At 41.3% G+C, this 19,174-nt stretch overlaps 1 protein-coding gene across 4 annotated transcripts; it reads right to left on the bottom strand.

The window, feature by feature from the left end:
* Positions 1-585: 585 nt before the first annotated feature.
* Positions 586-18,879, bottom strand: ehmt2 (euchromatic histone-lysine N-methyltransferase 2). Of its 4 annotated transcripts, none has more exons than XM_080442314.1 (28): positions 18,851-18,879; positions 17,929-17,998; positions 17,568-17,723; positions 16,925-17,157; positions 16,036-16,120; positions 15,783-15,862; positions 15,246-15,389; positions 14,993-15,064; positions 14,033-14,147; positions 12,452-12,562; positions 11,702-11,838; positions 11,404-11,547; positions 10,836-11,146; positions 10,056-10,292; positions 9,442-9,524; positions 9,202-9,308; positions 8,083-8,205; positions 7,231-7,332; positions 6,603-6,707; positions 5,730-5,884; positions 4,675-4,842; positions 4,261-4,405; positions 4,019-4,096; positions 3,539-3,654; positions 3,223-3,309; positions 2,617-2,695; positions 1,594-1,769; positions 586-1,255 (listed from the first exon to the last, which is right to left on the bottom strand). In XM_080442314.1, the coding sequence occupies exons 1-28, from the start codon at positions 18,875-18,877 to the stop codon at positions 1,075-1,077; spliced, it is 3,627 nt and encodes a 1,208-aa protein (XP_080298440.1). In that variant the 5' UTR covers positions 18,878-18,879; the 3' UTR covers positions 586-1,074. The 4 variants fall into 4 exon arrangements, with proteins under 4 accessions (XP_080298440.1, XP_080298441.1, XP_080298442.1 ...); XM_080442315.1 differs by having other exon boundaries at positions 15,783-15,859; XM_080442316.1 differs by lacking the exon at positions 15,246-15,389.
* Between the last annotated feature and the right edge of the window lie 295 nt (positions 18,880-19,174).

Genomic DNA, 19,174 nt, shown 5'->3' with positions numbered 1-19,174 from the left:
AGGCCAGGCATACCTGTCATTGATATCTGTGCAAATATAAAAAGTTACGCCACCCTCTTTACTGTATTTAGCCTATTGTATTTTTCATGATTTAGTTCTCAGATGATGATACAGCCATCCTTGGTTTAGTGCAGAGACACAGTTTATCATTTAAATACTGTAGATTTGAGGGCCCACTTGCAATCTCTTTGCAGGTTGGGAATTGCTGCTGTGCCAACCAGGTACAGTAATTAGGTTGTTGGCCATGGGGGTTTTACAATAATGTCACCACAACAGTAAGAGGTAATGTAAGATGTGGGCCATGAGGGTTGTGTAATATGGCACCATTGTCAGAAGTGTGCAAGCAGTTACATAAAAGCTATTTGTTGCCGAGATGTTGCTGTATAGCTTTTATCTTCAACGGAACTGCAGGACAGTCCACCACAAATTTCCCTTTGGAGGCATTAAAGTATTACTTATTTTATCTAGTGGAAAGCACCACAAAGACAGATAAGGGGCAATTATTTGATTCTCAAATCAGAATGACAAATTCGGACCGTTATTTCTAAAAAGCATAAACAAATTTATTAAATTGAATATGTGCTAAACAAAACAAATACAGTACATAAATGTTCAACAACAAAGCTTACAGAAACATGTTCAGATATGAATGCTGCCCTCAAGTCCACTCTTCAGTTTGACCTATTCCCATATTATCCTGTCGACATGAACCGTCTCTTGGCACAGTTGTCAATGAGTACCATTGAAATTCCACAGCTGATTCCTAGTGCATATAATTTATTTCTTATGGCAAAAGAGAATGTTGACATTACAGTAAACATATACTGTATAGTACAAAATATCATATAAAGAGGAACAAAACTTGTAAGGACTATGATCCAATGCAACAGTTTAAAGAAATCCTTTAGTGTGACAGTGATTTGATTGACTGAATTCACCACATAGTAAAAAAAGAAATATATTGACAAAAGACAACATGTCAGGATGACACAATACACCCCAACAGTTTATTTCCAATATGGTCCTTTGTGTATGTAAAACTGAAAATGTTTCAGACCAAGGGTCCATCAAGGCCTAAGAGCTTCCTAGCATGGTCATCCCAAGATCAGGTCCTCCTTCTGGGCAGGCTTCCAGCCGAGCGAGCCTGCTCTGTTCCAAGGCGATGGCCTCAGCCGAGTGTTTACATTTCTCTGAGTTACATTGACAGGTGAAATACTTGCTCTTGATGTCCCAAAAGCGATCACCATAGTCAAACCTGATGAAGAAAACAAATAGGGTGTCATATTCAACATAAATACCTGGTGGTGTATATATACAGTATATACATAACAGTATTATGATATATTTGTCCCTGCAAAACCATTCTTTTTTTCCCCCATGTGCCGTAACATCTTTCTTGCTTAGCAAACATGTGGACAAGTAAATGTTAAAAGGATCCCTTGCTAATAAGCCTCCTATAAGCCCTCTAAAACTAAAATAGAAAAATAAAAACACCTTCAATATTTTATTTCTTTTATTAGCCAGGGATGCTCCTAAGAAGAGAAAGGGTGTATTCACAAAACTTGACTGTAGTAGACTTCAGTGCTTTCTTACCCTAGCTCCTGTCCAGTGAGGATATCCCTAGAACTGAAGAAGGCGATGCGGGGAAACCTCAAGTCCTGGTGCAGCATAAACACTCGCACTGGGATTAGGTTGGGGTCACACAGGTGGTTGATGAAGCGGCTGATGTTGCCATAGTAGCGGGCATCGATACAGTACACCTCCCCATCCTAGAAGTGACAGACCAAACAGAAACAGCCTCTGAATAAAGTTAATAAACGGCACACCCACACACCCAGTAGCTCTGAATGGGAGTGCATTATTTATTGACAGCTGCAGCGTAGAATTAATTTTCTGTCTTATGTGAAAACATCTGAAACCACCGCATGGAAAGGAGTTTTATTTTATTTTATATATAATATTCACAACAATTATGCATCTGTAGAACAGCTGCCCTCGGGCCAGTCTCTAGCTACAGTACCATCTCTCACTACTTATTTGTTTTGGGTACTTAAGAAAACAATAGACAGTAGTTACTGTACAACACATTGCAACGCATTGTGCATGACAGCCTTCCAGTCAATCCAGCATCTAAACAAGGAGTTTAATGTTAATATTAACATGCAAGGCTGCAAGGTATGTCAGAGATTAAATTCTCCCAACCCAGCACATTTCCTCTCTTTGCAGTCTGTGCTCAAGTACAATGAACAAAATACAGTACAACAGCTGGAAAGTGAGATTCATCATCATTTCCAAGTCTACACTCAGTGTGATGTACATGTTCATGTGATGTATTAATAACACGGGAGGCTTGGGAGCTATAAATATTCACAACCATACGTAATGGCCACACCGACTGTTCAAGTTGGCAGATAAAGTGGCTGCATTCAAGTCTAACAGGAACGATCACATAGCTTCGCTGTCAGTGGATATCGCGCATTATCTCCCAACCACCCTCAAAGACCCTCAAAAAGCAAAGTTTGACTAAAATGTTGACTATATGAAAGTGGTTCTTGGTGCAAAAACATTTGTGGGCACCTGTAGTAAAGGAAGGGGGCTGAAGTTGCTATTGCTTACCTTGTTGTCCAGATCAAACAGGTAGGAGTCATCTTCTCTCACATCAGCTTCTGCATCAGAGATCAGCTCCCCCACATATCTGTGTAAAAAGAGTGAAATCAAACGGTAATAATTACATAAATAATAATTCACTATGACTGAACATTAGCTTGACAGAAGAGTATATGTATATTATGAACCCATACATATACTGCATGTATGCATGTATATACTGTATGTACAGTATCAGAGGTCATGCTAGAATTTTTAAGTTGCTGGCCAGAAAGTCGGGAATGATTCGTTTTTTTTTTAAAGATTTGTTAAAAAATGGATAATAAAAAATGTCAATACATCAATGCATTTAACAATGTAGCCAAAGAACACGTCAGCATTATATTTTTTATATTTTGACATAAAGGAGCAACATAAGAAAACATTTTATATAGCCCAACAGCATCGTCTTAAAATAAAGAATTTCAGTGCTGCATGCGTAATGATGTGTGATTGCATAATCAGTATATTAGAACACATTTACTTTAGCACTAATGCATGACAAACTAATAGACATGTACTTACTTATGTGCGCATGCGCATCACACATATACACGTACACGTACACACACTTACTCGCAAATGAAGCTGCCTTGGGGAATGTCCTGTAAGGCTCTTACTCCCCAGCCCATCTTCTCTGTTCTATAGAGCTGCAGACGAACTCTGAATGGAGAACACAGGAAATTGTTTATAGATAATGAAGACCCCAGGAAAAAAAAGTAAATATAAAAAAAGCAAATATAACATTAAACAAGAAGGGACACAAAAAGTTTCACAATATGACCAAGTTGTAGTCTTGCCTTGTACAATGTAGTTCAGTGCAACACTGTCTCTCTATTTGTTTGGCCAATGGTGCTTTCATTTGGGCTGTACTAGATAGCCAAATTCTTACTTGATGCCTGCCTGGACCACTCTGTTCTTGCATGTCCGGTAGCAGGCACACGCCAGATTACATTCAAATATGAGCGGGGGTTCAATCTTGTTGAACTCTTGAAGCAACCGCTGATCCTGGTGAGAGAGAGAGAGAGAGAACAAAAACTGAGATTAATTTCACTTTCTTTTCAATTATTTTCTCCCAATTTAGTAATTCTGTCAATTCCCAAGTCCCTTTGTATTGTAGTCCCTCCCTGGTTGCTACTGCCCCCTACTGGTTGGTCTTAGGGAAGGCGCAGGTGAGGCCAGATCAGCTCTCAGTAAACAGGCGCCTGACCAACCTGTAAGAGTCATTAGTGTAGCGACAGACACTAGATCACCTTCCCCACCTGACTCCCCAGTTCCCACCCTTGAACATGAGCCAGATGCACCAAAGTAAAATTAACCTCCCTGTATAAAATGTATCAAATATTCTGATTATATGGCAGTTTTCATTCACCTTGTCATACCAGCAGCGGATACTGAGCTGTCCACATAGACAGTTACTAGATGAGCAGTCATCTGTACAGCTACAATGCTGTGGGAAGAGAAGACAGAGTGAGAGCTGTATTGCTTCATAAAAAAAATACACCACCTGCTGTGTGTGTCCTGGACATCAAAAGAGAGGGTGTGTGGGGAAAAACAAACAGATAGAGGTAAAGAATCAGGGAGTGCGAGAGAGAGCATTTGACATCTAAATACCTGCAAGTGTGTGATGTTGCGATCTATGTTCATTGCTGAAGTTTCACAGTTCTCCGACACATATTTGTAGTCTGAGGGGCAGCCTTCATCGTCCACTGCATTGACACAAGGGATGGGGACGTTCTCATATCCCTGTGCTATGTCACTGGAACAGAGGAGGAAAATGGTTCAAATAAACTAACAGAGTCAAACATCAGAACAAAAATAGGCATTCCACAACATAAAAACAAATGTAGCCCAGGAAGTAGCAGTTCAAAACACACTTGACACATCATGGCAAACATTCCTCTTTTATGTCTGCTGTCAGGTAGCCAGAGCGCATTAGGAGGTCGTATTCTAGTCTAGAAATGTGGTTGCTTGATAAAATACTGGACAGACCAAACATCATGGCCAGTAAGTAATGTAATGACCTACCTGCAAATGATTCTCTCTGTTCGAAGTATCCGATTGGCTACCCCCCTTCGCAGCTTCCTGTTGATTTGGAGTGCCACCCAGACAGGCGTGTCTGGTCGAGCCAGGGTGAGGGCTGTGTCTCCTTCCCGGTTCATGATGTCAATGTCTGCCCCTCTGGAGAGGAATAACCTTGAAACCAGAGCAAATACATTGAGTTTTATTAAGAGGTACGACAATGAACGAATCAAAAGTGTAGAGTGAATGAACAATGAAAACCTCACAAAAACTTGACCCATATTTGTCCTTTGGTCAGTCAGTTGAGGATAAACATTGACCAACAAAACTCACTTTGCCCTATCTCTGGTGGACAATATTATATGAGCCTGAATTAGGGCTGCAACTATCGATTATTTTCTTAGCGATTATTCTGTTATTATTATTAGTTTTTCTATTAGTCAAATAATCAAGAAGCACGTTTTTGCCAATTAGTGATTATTATTTTTTTTGACGAATTGAGGAAGGAAAAAAAGCCTTTACTTTTTATAATAAACTAAATTGATTAGTCTAATTAACCACATAAGCCTTATTTAATACTTCATCATACAACAGTGTTGCACAAAAATAGCAAACATAGTCAATCTACAAGCTCTCAATGTGACACGTTGTGAGCTTGTAGATGCATAATTATAAACATTATAAACGGGGCGGCCATAGCTGAGTGGTTAGTGAGCCCGCCTGGGGGAGCCAGAGGCCCTGGTGTCCCAGGTACGATTCCAGGCCAGGCCAGCAATGTGTCGATGTGTGTCCCTGAGCAAGACTCTTAACCCCTAATTGCTCCCCGAGCGCCACATATGGCTGCTCACATAGTTGTTATAGGATGGGTAAAATGCAGAGGACAAATTTCACGTATGTGCAAAATGTACTGTGACAAGTAAATCCCCAAGACGTGGGGCCAATATTACTATTACTAAATGCTATGTTTGCGATTGAAAAAGAAATTCAAAAGCAAAATGCTAAATAAATTAAAAAATCCCCCAAAGTCAACTAGAAAATAGGGCCTGCGAGGAGCCACTCACGTAACACATTCCAGGAAGCCCTCTCTAGCAGCGATGTGGAGGGGCGTGTCTCCATGCATGTTGACTGAGGCCAGGGAGCAGCCGGCGTTCAACACCAGCTCAGCTATATCCACACTCCCAGCAAACGACGCCCAGTGCAGACACACGTTCGTTTCCTGGAGGGAAGCAGGATGAAGGGAGAAATATAACGTTGCTGTCAGGCAGAAACCTCCCATCTCCATATTCAAACGTTTTTTGTTTTTTTTCCCGTAAATGAATGCCCTACGTGATCTCCCTACAGCGTCACACAAGAGCATCAAAAGTACCAGATCCACAAGCTCGAAAGTTTTGAGCTTGTAGATCTGCTACTTTTGCCATTTTTAAATTTGAATCCTGAAAAGTAACAGTTGTAACATATGAGGTTTCCACCTGACAGAGACGATATATATGTATAGATACAAAAATAATAAGAATCAGTCATGAGGAGAGACTTCCTGGGCATTAACCACTTGAACCCCAGCATCCATAGGCGATCTACAAGCTCACAGCTTGTAGATGCATGTTTGGTGACAGAGATTTGGTTTAGATGGAATGCCGTGGTACAAGTACAGAGCAAACTCAGGTCCAGTTTACTAAGTCTAAAGGGTTTAAGTGGTTAAGAGAACTGCAGGAAGTCATTATGAAGTCGTTCCTCTATGTACGTAGAATGTTACAGATCATCTTCGGGTTGACAAAGAATCAGGTAAGATCCAGTGGTGGTGGTAGTAAGTAGAGTCATAGTAACAAAAAAAATAAAGAAAATATGTAACATCAAATTAAGGCAGCGCAGTGTGTTTTGCTTCCGCCCCAGAATTGATCCATCAATGGGCAGTATTGTACTGGTCAGTGACTGACCTTATCCTTGATTGTAACATCAGCTCCTCGGTTCAGCAGTGCTCTGATGATATCCAAATGTTTGTGTTCTGCAGCCCAGATGATCGGCGTCCAGCCGCCAGTGTCCTGAGATGGCAAACACACACACAGTTCTGAGTTAAATTCCCTAATGGGCAAAATCTCAACTATAAGTAAATAAGTAAGCAAGCACTGAAGTCAGAGAACTCATGTTCAAGAGCAAAAAGTCAATGCAGTCATGTCATTGGGTTGTCAATTATTGTTGAAATGGGACCACATAGAGGAGCTGAGGCTACAGGCTATGAATGAGGGATTTGATCCAAAAAACCCACGGTGAAAATTAAACATTAAGAGAGTGCAAAAGAAACAAATTATAAGAAGACATTTGAATGGAATGAATACAAAGAAAACAAAAAATAAGTGACTAAAATTAAAGAGCAGAAAAAACGAACAACCCTAACTAAAATGCAGCGCCAAACAGAAAGGTCTTTACAGGAATTGTGGTCTACAGGAATCAATTACACTGAAATTCAAAAAATAGTTACACACACACACACACACACACACACACACACACACACACACACACATACATACACACTTTAGCAGGTTGGTCTGACTCTCATCTCACCTGTGCATTGATATCCACTTGCCCTGTCTCCAGTAGCATTTTAACAATGCCCAGGTTTCCCAACTTGGCTGCGTGATGGAGACCAGTGTACCCGTCATCCTCCTGGTGACCATGAAGAAATGAAGGGAAGAGACATGGAGCACACAGTGGTAACTGTTAACACACAGCAAACTAGAAAGGTCGTGATTATCACCTCTGGCTGTGTTTACAAAGTGATTTATGAAATTCATTGCTGGAGCTGGTCAATAGCACTGCCGATAAACATCAAAGTTTACGACCCTCAAACTAGAAGATCAAAGACTGATAGTATGTGACAGCTACACCAAAATTGTTTCTTTGTAGAACACCGGAGTAAAATAGCACAATATTTTCAGTTCTACCAGTAATAATGTTAATCAATTAAATTAAGTCAATCTGTAGATTACTCATTTAAACCAGAGGTTGATTCTAAAAACGCCTTGGTTTTCTGAAAAAAGTCAGATTTTTATTTACAAATTATGTTCATATAAATATATAGCATCAACTAAAATGACACAGAGGCGTTCCCAGCATAAAAGGTATAACAACGTATAGGTGTAAATGGGTTAATACAACTAGCACATCTGCAGTGATCATTGTGATCCTTATTCTTCCATTGAGAAATGTTGACCCTGGTGTGGGGTAGGACACCTCCTGGTTGACAATGATGAATAGCTATTTGAAGCAGATGGCACACCGGATTGGACACTAGATGTGCTCCAATCTTTATTGTAGTTTGGTCGGAATTACTCTCTCCTTCTGAAGAGTGCAATAACGACATTAATGTGATGGATCATGGATTGTAGCTTTAATTTAGGTTTTATAGACACTCACAGTATGATAGACGCAGGCACCACTCTGGATCAGGTAGCGGGTCACATCCACAAAGTTGTTGATGATCGCCTCCAACAGAGGGGTCCTCATGGCTTTGTCTTGGGCATCCAATTTAGCACCTGCCTGTGCATACCAACCAAGATATGATATTTACTCCTGCACTCTACTGCCTCTATAAGAGTACAATGCCTAAAATCAATATACAGAAAGTAAAAACAAGATTAGGAGAAACTCCAAAAGGATGTGCTGTTCCTTACTGTATTGTACATACAACTAAGGGCACTAGAGGAAAAGCCATGGGCTCACCAAACTCTGTAGGGTTCGTTCTGCAATATGATTATAAGATTATAATTAATTGTGTGCAGAGTTACCATTATAGCATGAGGGTGATGGGCCATGGGGCCAAATGGTTGAAGTTCATCCTCCAGGGAGCATGAATGCACGCAGGTTTCATGGCAATGTTTCCTTTAGATTTTGAGATATCTTAACTTTTGGCCTAAGGGTGATGCTAGAGGAAAGGCCATGGGGTCAAAATATTCTGCAGATTCCAACTTCTGTGGAGCATGAATGCACTGCACTTGGCAAGTTTCAAGACATCTGCCCCTAATTACATTTGTAGATATCTCGCAATAGGATCTGGTGTGCAATCAACATTTTGGCCTAATGATGGCACTAGAGTAAAGAGCATGGTGTCACGAGAGTAAGCAGGACCGGCCTTTGGAGAGCATGAAGGCGCACAGAAAATTCCATGGCAATCCAGCCAGTGGTTTTTGAGGTGTGTTGTTTTGTTAAAGTAAACAGACAGACTAACCAACACTGCCCTGCCACCAGCAAGACAAAAAAGTATACAATATTTTTTAAATAGATTTGTAGAGAGATTTCTGTAACCCAGCTTCGAGAAAAATACCCAATATGAAAGCACTTTTGTCGAAAAAGACTGCTTATGAAACTGCTTGCGTACAATAAGGAAAGGGCCTGAATCCATTCTGTTATCCTTCCCTTTTTTTCCTCTCATCTCACTTCATTCAACAATCTTGGAAATAAAGAAGCAAAGAAAAAATTGCAGTAGTCTCATTCTTCTTGGAAGAAGGACAACAACGTATAGTGAAGATCTCTCACCTGTACCAGCATGTAACAGACCTCCAACAGGCCTCTCTGAGCAGCAGCATGGAGAGCAGAGCGTCTGTTCTGGGAGTCAGGCTGGTAGGTGGCATCTATGCCTTCCACTGGAACACGCAATGTCAGTTTTAAGCACTATGCACTTTTTTTTACTGTATAGTCAGTGTCAGTGAACACGCACAGCTGACAGTTTGATTAAATATGAGAAAAAGTACACAATAAGGTTGATGTAAAACTCACTCAGCATGAGCAGAACTCTCTGCACCTCGCCTTGCTTAGCAGCAGGGTAGAGTTGGCGGGGATGGAACCTTAATTTCTTTCTCCTGGATAATCGTAAAAAAGGAGGGGGAATGAATTTGTGTTCTTACATTCTCAAATAATGACAGCTAAATTGTACAATATATCATTGAAATAAAATCTGTATGTATCAGCAGATCAGACTTTTACAACAACCAATATCTAACTTTTTACCGTTTGATGAAATCAGATTAGACTATCACGATTCTAGTTTGAGGGCGGACTTGTACGATAACTACTCGTTCTCCCAGTTACACACAGGCACTTGCAAAATATCCTGTTGGCACCAAGATTCCATAGAACTGTGGGCATAAACTTATTATTATATCCCACTGCCCCGAAAAATATAATGGCGATATCAAATGCAATAAAAGCCAGTGTTCTTGTTGCGTGCTCACCTTTTTATTCCGTTAATATCGGCTCTGACAGATTTCACTGCTGTGTTGTCAAAATTCCAAACCAATCAATCACACTGCCAATAAACATTAACGTTACCGCCATCAAACTAGAAGCCTCAGTTACCTATCTACCAATACAATTCAAATTCAAATCCCCACCTCTCACTGTCCTGTGTGAGAATGGCTTTCTGTAGCGCTGCCCTACTGGGTCCAGGAGGAAGTGCACTTGGGCAGATGTGTTTCCCGTTGGGCAGACACAGGGAGGGCCCCACGCTGTCCACTCCCTCCTCCGCTGAGGGGACAGTGCCCAAGGGCCCTGCTGAGGCCACAGGCTGGGTCTGCTGCTGCTGCTGCTCCGCTTCTCGTATCACCACACCATGACTACGCATACGTGCACTGAGAGAAGAGATGGAAAAGAATATGGTTAGGAGTTATAGGGCTTCATTCAAGCTGAATCTAACAATGCTGCGCAAGGTAAACACACTTAACTAACAATCACTGTATTCATTCCCCTTTCATCCCCTATTGACCCCTCTCTTATGCCACAATCATACTTAATCTGTAATGCAATAATCCTGCTACACCTTATGGAGCATTCAAAGCATGCTTTGCGGGGAGCTCAAATATGCTGAGATGAAAGTGATTATGCAGGTATGTTAAAATTAGTATACATTTTCTATTGAACTTCAAATCAACTAATTACATGTTTGCATCAGAAAGAGATCAGACAGAGATCCCAGCATCTACAAATGGGGGGGGGGCAACATTTTAATATAAACCCATAAGTAAAAGCAATCCAACACTAGCAGCGAAACAACACATTTTTGACATAATAAGCTGACAACTGACTTTTTAAAGTTAATTGACTTTCCTCTGAGAGGTACACATTTGACAAACCTAAAGAGATTTCTGGGGGATTTCTCCATCCCCTTTCTTTACCTGACAGGGCCCTCTGGCCTCTTTCCATTCTTCATGCCTCCCGTGGAGGCTGTTAGGGACGGTGTCAAGTTCAACGGGACGCGGGGAGGAAGGGAAGGAGTGGTGGTGGAGGAGGCCGTCATGGTGACGACCGTAGCGGCGGAGGAGGGGATGGTGACCTCCTGCGCCTCGGAGGCGTCCTCGCCGCAGTGGGGGCAGAAGAGCATGCCGCCGCCGTTTGCTCTGCTGCGGCTGCCGCCTAGCACCGTCACGCAGCCGCGATGGAAGCGGTGAGCGATGCGCTGGTCAGGGCAACACTCCAGGAAGGTGCCCTGAATGAAGGGAGAGAGTAAATGAGGATGAGAGTAAATGAGGATGAGACAGACAGAGAGATAGAAAGGACGTGTGAGTTAACTTACTGTGTAGTAAAAATTGGGAAAGGCGTGACATTCACGTTCAGCGATTGAAAAGGAAATGGCCAGCTATGCAATGCAGACACATCAAGTACAGTATACTTGAATGCTCAGCAACACAATGGAAGTCTTTACATTTTAATGACAAAAGGATATGGCGTAAAAAAAAGCCTTACTGCAAGGCAGAAGAATCCACATCCAGGGCAGCAGTGGTGTTTGACCATGTGTGAACGATGGTTGTCGCAGAGCAGCATGAGCGGAACACGACTGGACGGCCGCATGGTCTCCCCCTTCACAGTTGAGTTGGTACAACCTCTCAGCTGAGAAACAACAGAAGAAAATGATGGTGATTTGGGTGGTTGCGATTGGCGTTCAATTGATAGAAACACTAGAATACATTACTTGCAGGTTATTAGGATTCAAGCACACATGCATATACTATATAACCCCACACAATCGATAATACTGACACACCTCCCCATTGATGCTCTCAGTGGCCATGCATTGCCTGGTGATGTGTTGACCGGTGCTGTCGACACGGGGTGCCTCCATCCTGCAGCTGCACAGAGGCAGCTCCTCCAGCCGGTCTGTCTCCCCTACATCACTTCCTTCTACAGACACATAGAAGAAGACTAGATTAGACCTAACTCCAATCAATGTGAAACATCTCATTACATTATCAAAGACTACTAATTGCATATAGTTTGAGGGTATACGCAATAAGTGACATTGGGAGAGATGACAATATACAAATACCCCCGCCCACACAATAAAAACATTTAAGCTGAGGGTTTCATGCTGCGTTCACACTAGCAGTGATAAAGGCTACAAAACAACCAAGTGTGGCCAGCTACATTGCTGCCCATTTGCTGTTTGAGTGTAAATGTGTAAATGAAAAGGGTAGGGTTAAATATCACAGGGAACTGGTTAACGGCAAGAATTTGTTTTTCTTCCTTTTGCGGAACGGAGCAGGAATTACGGGGAGAGAGAAGGGAAGTGGAAATGGTGAAACAAAAACATAAGATTGATTGACGCTTCACTGCGTCACTGAAGAAAGTTGATGCCAGCTCAAATGTTTTTTGTAGCGTGTCACGCCCGTCCTGCAGTGCCAGTGTCGGGCATCAGTTTGTAGCTGGCTTCCATTGAAAATGACTTATAGCTTGTTGCTTTGTCGCCGCTAGGTTGAACGCAGCATCAGTCCAATCTTAAAATGCATACACCTACCGTGATTAGGAGAGAGTGTCAGACTGTCTGCAGCAGCGATGTCTAGAGCACCCAAGGGGATCTCCGTGTACTCACTGGGCCTTCCTGAGGCAGCCGCTGTTTCTGTTACTTCTACAGCCAGAACATAGTATACCAAATTAAACTAAATACAATGCAGCCTCTGAATTCACTGAAATACAAAAGCTAATTTACAATATACAAGAAGCCTAATAAGTAAGTTAAATACCCAAATGGAAAACTAGACCAGCGTCCAAATAATTTAATCCTTATATTCACATGAATATGTAACAGCATAATTGTTTTGCTTTGTTCTCTTCTGCTCAGTCTTGTACTTTTATTTTTATCAGTTGTCCTATACCCTTTATCATAGGTATATGTATATACTTTTTATATATATATATTTTTTCTGTTCGTCTTTGCTTTTAATATTAAATAACTCTTATTATATGTAATGTAAACGGTGAGGTTCTCACATAAGCCCCCCAGGGTTTCTTACCTCACCGGCACAACAACTATCTCATAATGTTTCCCTCGGAAATAACTAACATGTTCTGTAAATGTATACAAAAAAAGTTGTGCATATCAAATAAATCCAAATAAATAATTTGTATCACTCCACAACTTTACAATAATAATGTTAAAGGGTCTGGGAATGTGGATTAAAATGCATGCCTTGTTAGCATTTCTGTCAAGTTTTCCTGCAATTATGTTAAAAAATGCAGAAGTGGTCTGGCAGGGTGTGTTCATATATGTGATATCTTATAGCGCAAAAAAGCTGTATAACCCAATGGCCTGCTAAGCAATGCAATGCAGAATGCAGAGCTATTCAATTGTCTACTTTGATTGTATTTTACCTCAACCACTACCAAACAAGCCATGTAACACTAGTCAATTGCCAGTCAGGTATGCTGTTTACCTGAAATTCAAGCTTTTGGCAAAACATGTGAAATGAGGAACTTTAATTGTGTATTTAAAAAGAAAGTACGTAGAATATGATCGCCCTGTACCATCAATCTTCTGTTCACTCTGTAGATTGCTCTTTTTACAGTCTATAACATATAATCAATTGAAAATGGTGTCTCATGGAAATCGAACTATGTGACTCAGTGGTCGCACATTGAGCTGTTGACATGTCTTATGTCAAGTCTTTAGTGGCAATTCTAAAGTCACGACTCAAGACTTTTTCTTTTTAATCACATACCGGTAGTATTTTCTTAGTTGATTACATGTAACTGAAATCAATATATTTTCTTCCCCAACTCCCCTCAATATTATTGGTTGTCCCAAGTCTTACTTTATCAGGCCTGATGCCAAGCATCGTACCTGTTTCACAGTAATTGTGTACGTATTGTGTCTGTATTTGTTCAAACACAAAGACAGCAGAGAAATGCCAAGCAACGCCCTAATAGAAGTTACTTTTTACACATTTTCCCAACTTCACAGCTGGATTAATATTTGCTCGTCATACTTACAAACTACACAGTTAACGATTACAAATATTAAATCAAGTCATGTTAAACAAATTACAGATTTCAGTTTCCCAGACCTGTGAGTGTACCATACTTCTATTGCCTCACTCACCACCAATTGTCTCCACCCTATCAACAGCGTCTCTTTCATCCCGTGTCTGCGCCCCCGGCAACTCGCTGGTCCCAGTTTTACCTTGGCCATGGCTCTGTGCATCAGACTCTGTCCTCTGCAAAGGAGTTGCTGGTTGGTTTAAATCCAATAAAGCTTTATGCAGAAAATACTTTTTCTCAAAGAACAATCTTAAACCTTGACTTCACACAATTTCCCTTGTAAACGTAAAAACACTGCTGTGAAAAATAAGTACCCCCATGAAACTTCTTTTGTTTTGATCAACAGAATTATGAAAACCTAATCCTCATGTCAACACTACCGACTGATCTATTAAATGACAGTGTCCTGGTGCAAAGCCAGTTATTGCACTAACCACATGCTCCTTGTGAGTCCTGCGGGACCAAGTTCAAATCTGTCCAGAGCACACTGTCTCACAACTGCTGTTCATCATAGTTGTCTGACAAACTTCATCTGTGCATTTATATTCCTTATATATTTTTTTACAGGAGAGGCTTCTTTCATCCTGACTTCTGTAGATTAACCACTTAAACCCAATATACAGTACTTGTAATTGACCGTGGTATTTGGCCCCCTCCTGTTATTTGTAAGTGATCACATCAGATTTGTGTATTAACACATCGTCAACCTATCTGCATTGGTTGCTGTGGTAATTAATTATGTAAGAATTTAGTGAGTGAGCCTTCATACAAAACAGTGCAAACAAAAACAAAACAGCAACCGAAGGAAGAATTGGCTAAATCTGTCATCTCACCCAAGCTCACAATGCATCGTGACTTGTTGAGTTTGTAGATCGCTATCTTCGCTGACTGTTTTCCCATTCACTCTATTAATGAAAACGAAATATTCCGGTGCAGACCAATGCAGTGCCAATTTAAGACAATTTTAGTGCAGCTATAATACTGTCATTCGTTAAGGAAACATGCAACTGACAGAACTCACCACATCTTCCATGTTCACCGACTCCTCTGTCTCATTAGCACGCAGCCTTGCTTCAACCCCGCCATCTTCAGGCTGTAAAATTTTAAACAAAGAGATGCAGCTATAGTTGACTTATGTACCACCAACATAATAAATAGTTGCATAAAACAATCATGTGATGCTTAAGCATTCAATTGTACAAAGTGCACCTGTGCTTTTCTATTGTACTGAGTGATAACGATCAAAGGAGAGTAAACCAATCAAAGCTTATAACCTTGGGAGCTGAGTCTCTAACTTGAGAACAGAAGATCTGACATTGCTCAGCTGTCTTCTCCTCCAAGTTCCCCAGCCAACTATTGCTCTTCACTGGCGTTGCCTTGGTAATAGGCACCGCCTCCTTGCAGAAAATATTTTCTGCCTGGGGTTTGTAATAAATCACAAACAAGAAGCAAACGTGCTCATAACCTCAAATGGAACAGGAGGTAGATAATTCTCTATTATTAGCCAGCGATCACTTACACCGGTATATGCATCTCTTACACTAAAGGCGGTTACACACCGGCGAATATGCGAATATACGCAAAATTCGGACTCGTTCCGAATAATTAAAAGACGCTTTTTCGCGCCATGTACGCTTGCATTGACTTTATAAAGGTTTTTTAAAAAACGTATTATTCGCATGAAAAAATCGCCCCGGTGTGTAAGGACCTTTACACTACACAAACATCTTGTTTTGAAACGAAACTAATCATACTGAATTGTGTCACTGGCATTATTCCCAATCACTCATTCATTGCCAAGCTGACATTACCTTCAGTGCTCTGTCTGGAACTTTCTCTGTTTTCTCAGGTGTGCTGTCAGATAACATGCCCAATTTTCTCCTTTTTGCTGCTGTTAGGAAACAGAGGCACTGTCATGATGATAATACAAGCAAAGAACATAAACCTCAACGATACAATATAAAGTGTACCAAATAGGAATTTATGTATGAATGTACAACCACATAAACATTACACCTTAAAACATTACAATTACATTTATGTATATTATATTTTGCCACTCACCTATTTCACTGTCTGAGGAAAGGCATGCAGAAGGCCCTGATGGAATGACGGGTATAATCGGCGGCGGTGCTTCAACACGACTTATCTGTAATTCATGTATTTAGTGAATCAAGTAGAAAAGCAGACAATTCAGAAATGAACAACAAAAATAAATCTACAAAACTTCGACTTGTTTTCAGCCATGGAGAGAAAGTGTCAGGTTGATTAGTTCAATTCATTTGTTAATTAATTGCATTTTTAAATGTTCCAGGATGATGCAAACATGATGAAATATGAACTCTTATGTATAGCACAAAGTCATATCAAATGTCAATTTACAGTTACAAAACATTATCACTGGTGGCAATAACAATATCCAGCGTTTAAACACTGTTAAGGGTTGTGTTCACACAGTAAGCAGTTTTTGAGCTGGCAGTGCCCGTCTGCCATGCATTTCTATAGTAAAGAGTAAAGACGCATTGGTGCGCTCCTCTTCCCAGCGCCAGAGCATCGCGTTGCAGCACTCTCCGTGAGTTGACCAGCGTTTTGTTTCCGGAGCAGTCTGGGCATTTCGAGCAGACAATAGTTCAAGTTTTAGAGAGGAGTACCGGGGATTTGATCCCCCTGATTTTATCAGACAACCCGGTAATTTACAACCCAATCTTAAATCGTTATCACAACCATGAGAAGTCCATGTTTACGTTGTTTAGCTACAGTATTTGTACTAATAACGCAGATGACAGGACGTTCAAGCACAGCAACGGTTGATAGGTTCGAAAGTTGCGGGCATCAATAAACGTTATATGTGACATGATATCCACAGTGTTCCTTCTCTCAAAAAACGCTTTCTGTGGACACAGACCATTACTAAACACTGACCCCTTAGTTAATCATCTAAGAACGGGCTTACCTGCATTGGAGGTGGTCTATTCATGGTCTTACGGGCCCGGTGGATCTTATGTGGGGGAGTGGAGGAACCTGAAGAAGAGGAGAGAGGTGCAGGTGGCAACTGTAATTTGCTGCTACCAGGACCAGAGACACTCATCTTGGCTCGGACAGGGGACAACGCTGAGGAAGTGGAGGGAGAGGACAGCAAGGAGGACGATGTTGATGGAAGGGATGGAAGGGGCTTTGCTGTATGTCCTGTAAGAAGGGGACAGAAGAGATTCAAGAGGACCATGGATTACATAAAATAAGTAAAATTCACAAAACAAACCCTGTCCAAACAAGAACAAACAAATAATCCCAGGTGCTGGACAGAAAAACAATTTTAAAACAGAAACACACACTGGCTCATGCTCCCATAGTGCATATATTTGATTAAGACATCACCTTGGTGGCACTTAAATAAATGCACTATGGGAACATGATCCAGTGTGCAGACACTACACTATGTTTCTATTTTACATAAAAAAAGACACACAAGGAGGGAGAGAGAGAGACTAAGGGAATGAAGATAGCCAAACATACAGCCACACGATCTCATCTCCCATCTACTGATGGTATTTGTGCTTCATAGCCATTTATGGGACCTGTATGGACTGAAATCTCACCTGCAACGGCTTTTCCTGGTGTTGGGTCAGCAGGAGACAGCGGTTTATCACCCTCCTCTCCGGCTTGAACAGCATCTTTACCAGGCTGCTGAAACAGTGACAGCGACGCGAGCCCGCCCATGTGATGTGTCTCCTTGGAAACTGTGTTGGGGTAACCTGCAATACGTAGAATATAATAAACGTCCACAGCTCATTGAATAGCTAATACACAGGAACACACACAAATATTATTGTACTCTCTCTCTCACCCACCCAACCAACCACCATATATCTCTACTTGTCAGTCAACTGAGGATATGTTGTGCATTAGGCATACATACATACATACATACATACATACATACATACATACATTACATACCTTCCTTCGCTTTTCCTGGACTAGCTATCAGGTCTGCCTGAAACTCCAATGAATTTCCATCAGGAGGCTCCTTAGAGATGAAAACAAGCATGCATCAGGCAGGAATGGTATAACCAACAAAGAAGCCATCCATTTAGCAGTAGGCACGGATGGCTGGGTGAAGAATAGTAAACTATAAAACCCCAGCATCAATGTATCCATTTTAACTGAAATTTTAACAAATGTAACTACATGGGCTTGCATGGACATTTAGTCACCTCTGTACAATCTTAAGGCCAGACCGCACCAATGCAACTCCTTGCAACAAACAAAACAGTTTTAAGTCCACAACAACACCAGCAACAGCCTTTGGGGATAATGGTTGCAAGGAGTTGCACTGGACCAAAGCAACTCCTTGCAACCATTATCCCCAATGGCAGTTGCAATGAGTTGCATTGGAGTGGACTGGTCTTAAAACTGTTTTGTTGCAAGGAGTTGCATTGGTGCGGTCTGGCCTTAGACAGAGTTAATTAAATGCTTAAAGTGTTGTTTCAATCCTTGCCCCTGCATGATAAAAACACATTATAGAACTGCGAATATGCCATTTTTTTTTGCCATGTTATAGGAAAGCACTGTTTACAACCCCGCATGCTTCTGCACACGAAACAATCGCAGAATTGTAAGGCAAAATTCTGTCCTTTTGTTCACTCATTCAACACATCTTTACGTTAAGAGGCTAGCGGTTGTAGCATAGCTCGCTTCCGAGCTAGAAGATTCAAATCGCCTATTCATAGAGAATAAAGGGTTCACATGTCTTGCAATTAGCCACAGGCTGCCATTCGCTTGCCGTGTTCCTGCTGTGATATTAAAGGCCACGGGTGGTGGATTATTATCCACTTAATGTACTTTACATTCCATTATAAGATGCATTAAGATGTGCTACCTTTGTCGTTGTCTCGGATGCCGACATGTTTCTCCAATGAGCGTCGACGTAATGACACGTGATCAACGTGGGTTTTGCTGGGCCCCGCCCCCCTTTGATCGTGAAACCGCAGATGGAAGACTGTGGGCTTAATTCACTTTGCAGTTGGCATATCCGGTCTGGAGCGAATACGGAAACAAACTGTGTGTGCATGTAAATGTGTGTGGAAATTACCGGATACAGGTAGGCGGGCTTTAAACCGGATCTAAGCACTGAGCAGCAAATAGGTACCATGCTTCCCACGAGTACTGCGGAAAGCATGGTGACGCAACACAAGGAGGTTGC

Source organism: Gymnoscopelus braueri, assembly GCF_963280865.1.
Source record: "Gymnoscopelus braueri genome assembly, chromosome: 11".
Classification (NCBI taxonomy): domain Eukaryota; kingdom Metazoa; phylum Chordata; class Actinopteri; order Myctophiformes; family Myctophidae; genus Gymnoscopelus; species Gymnoscopelus braueri.
This window is presented reverse-complemented; position numbering and strand designations above follow the sequence as displayed.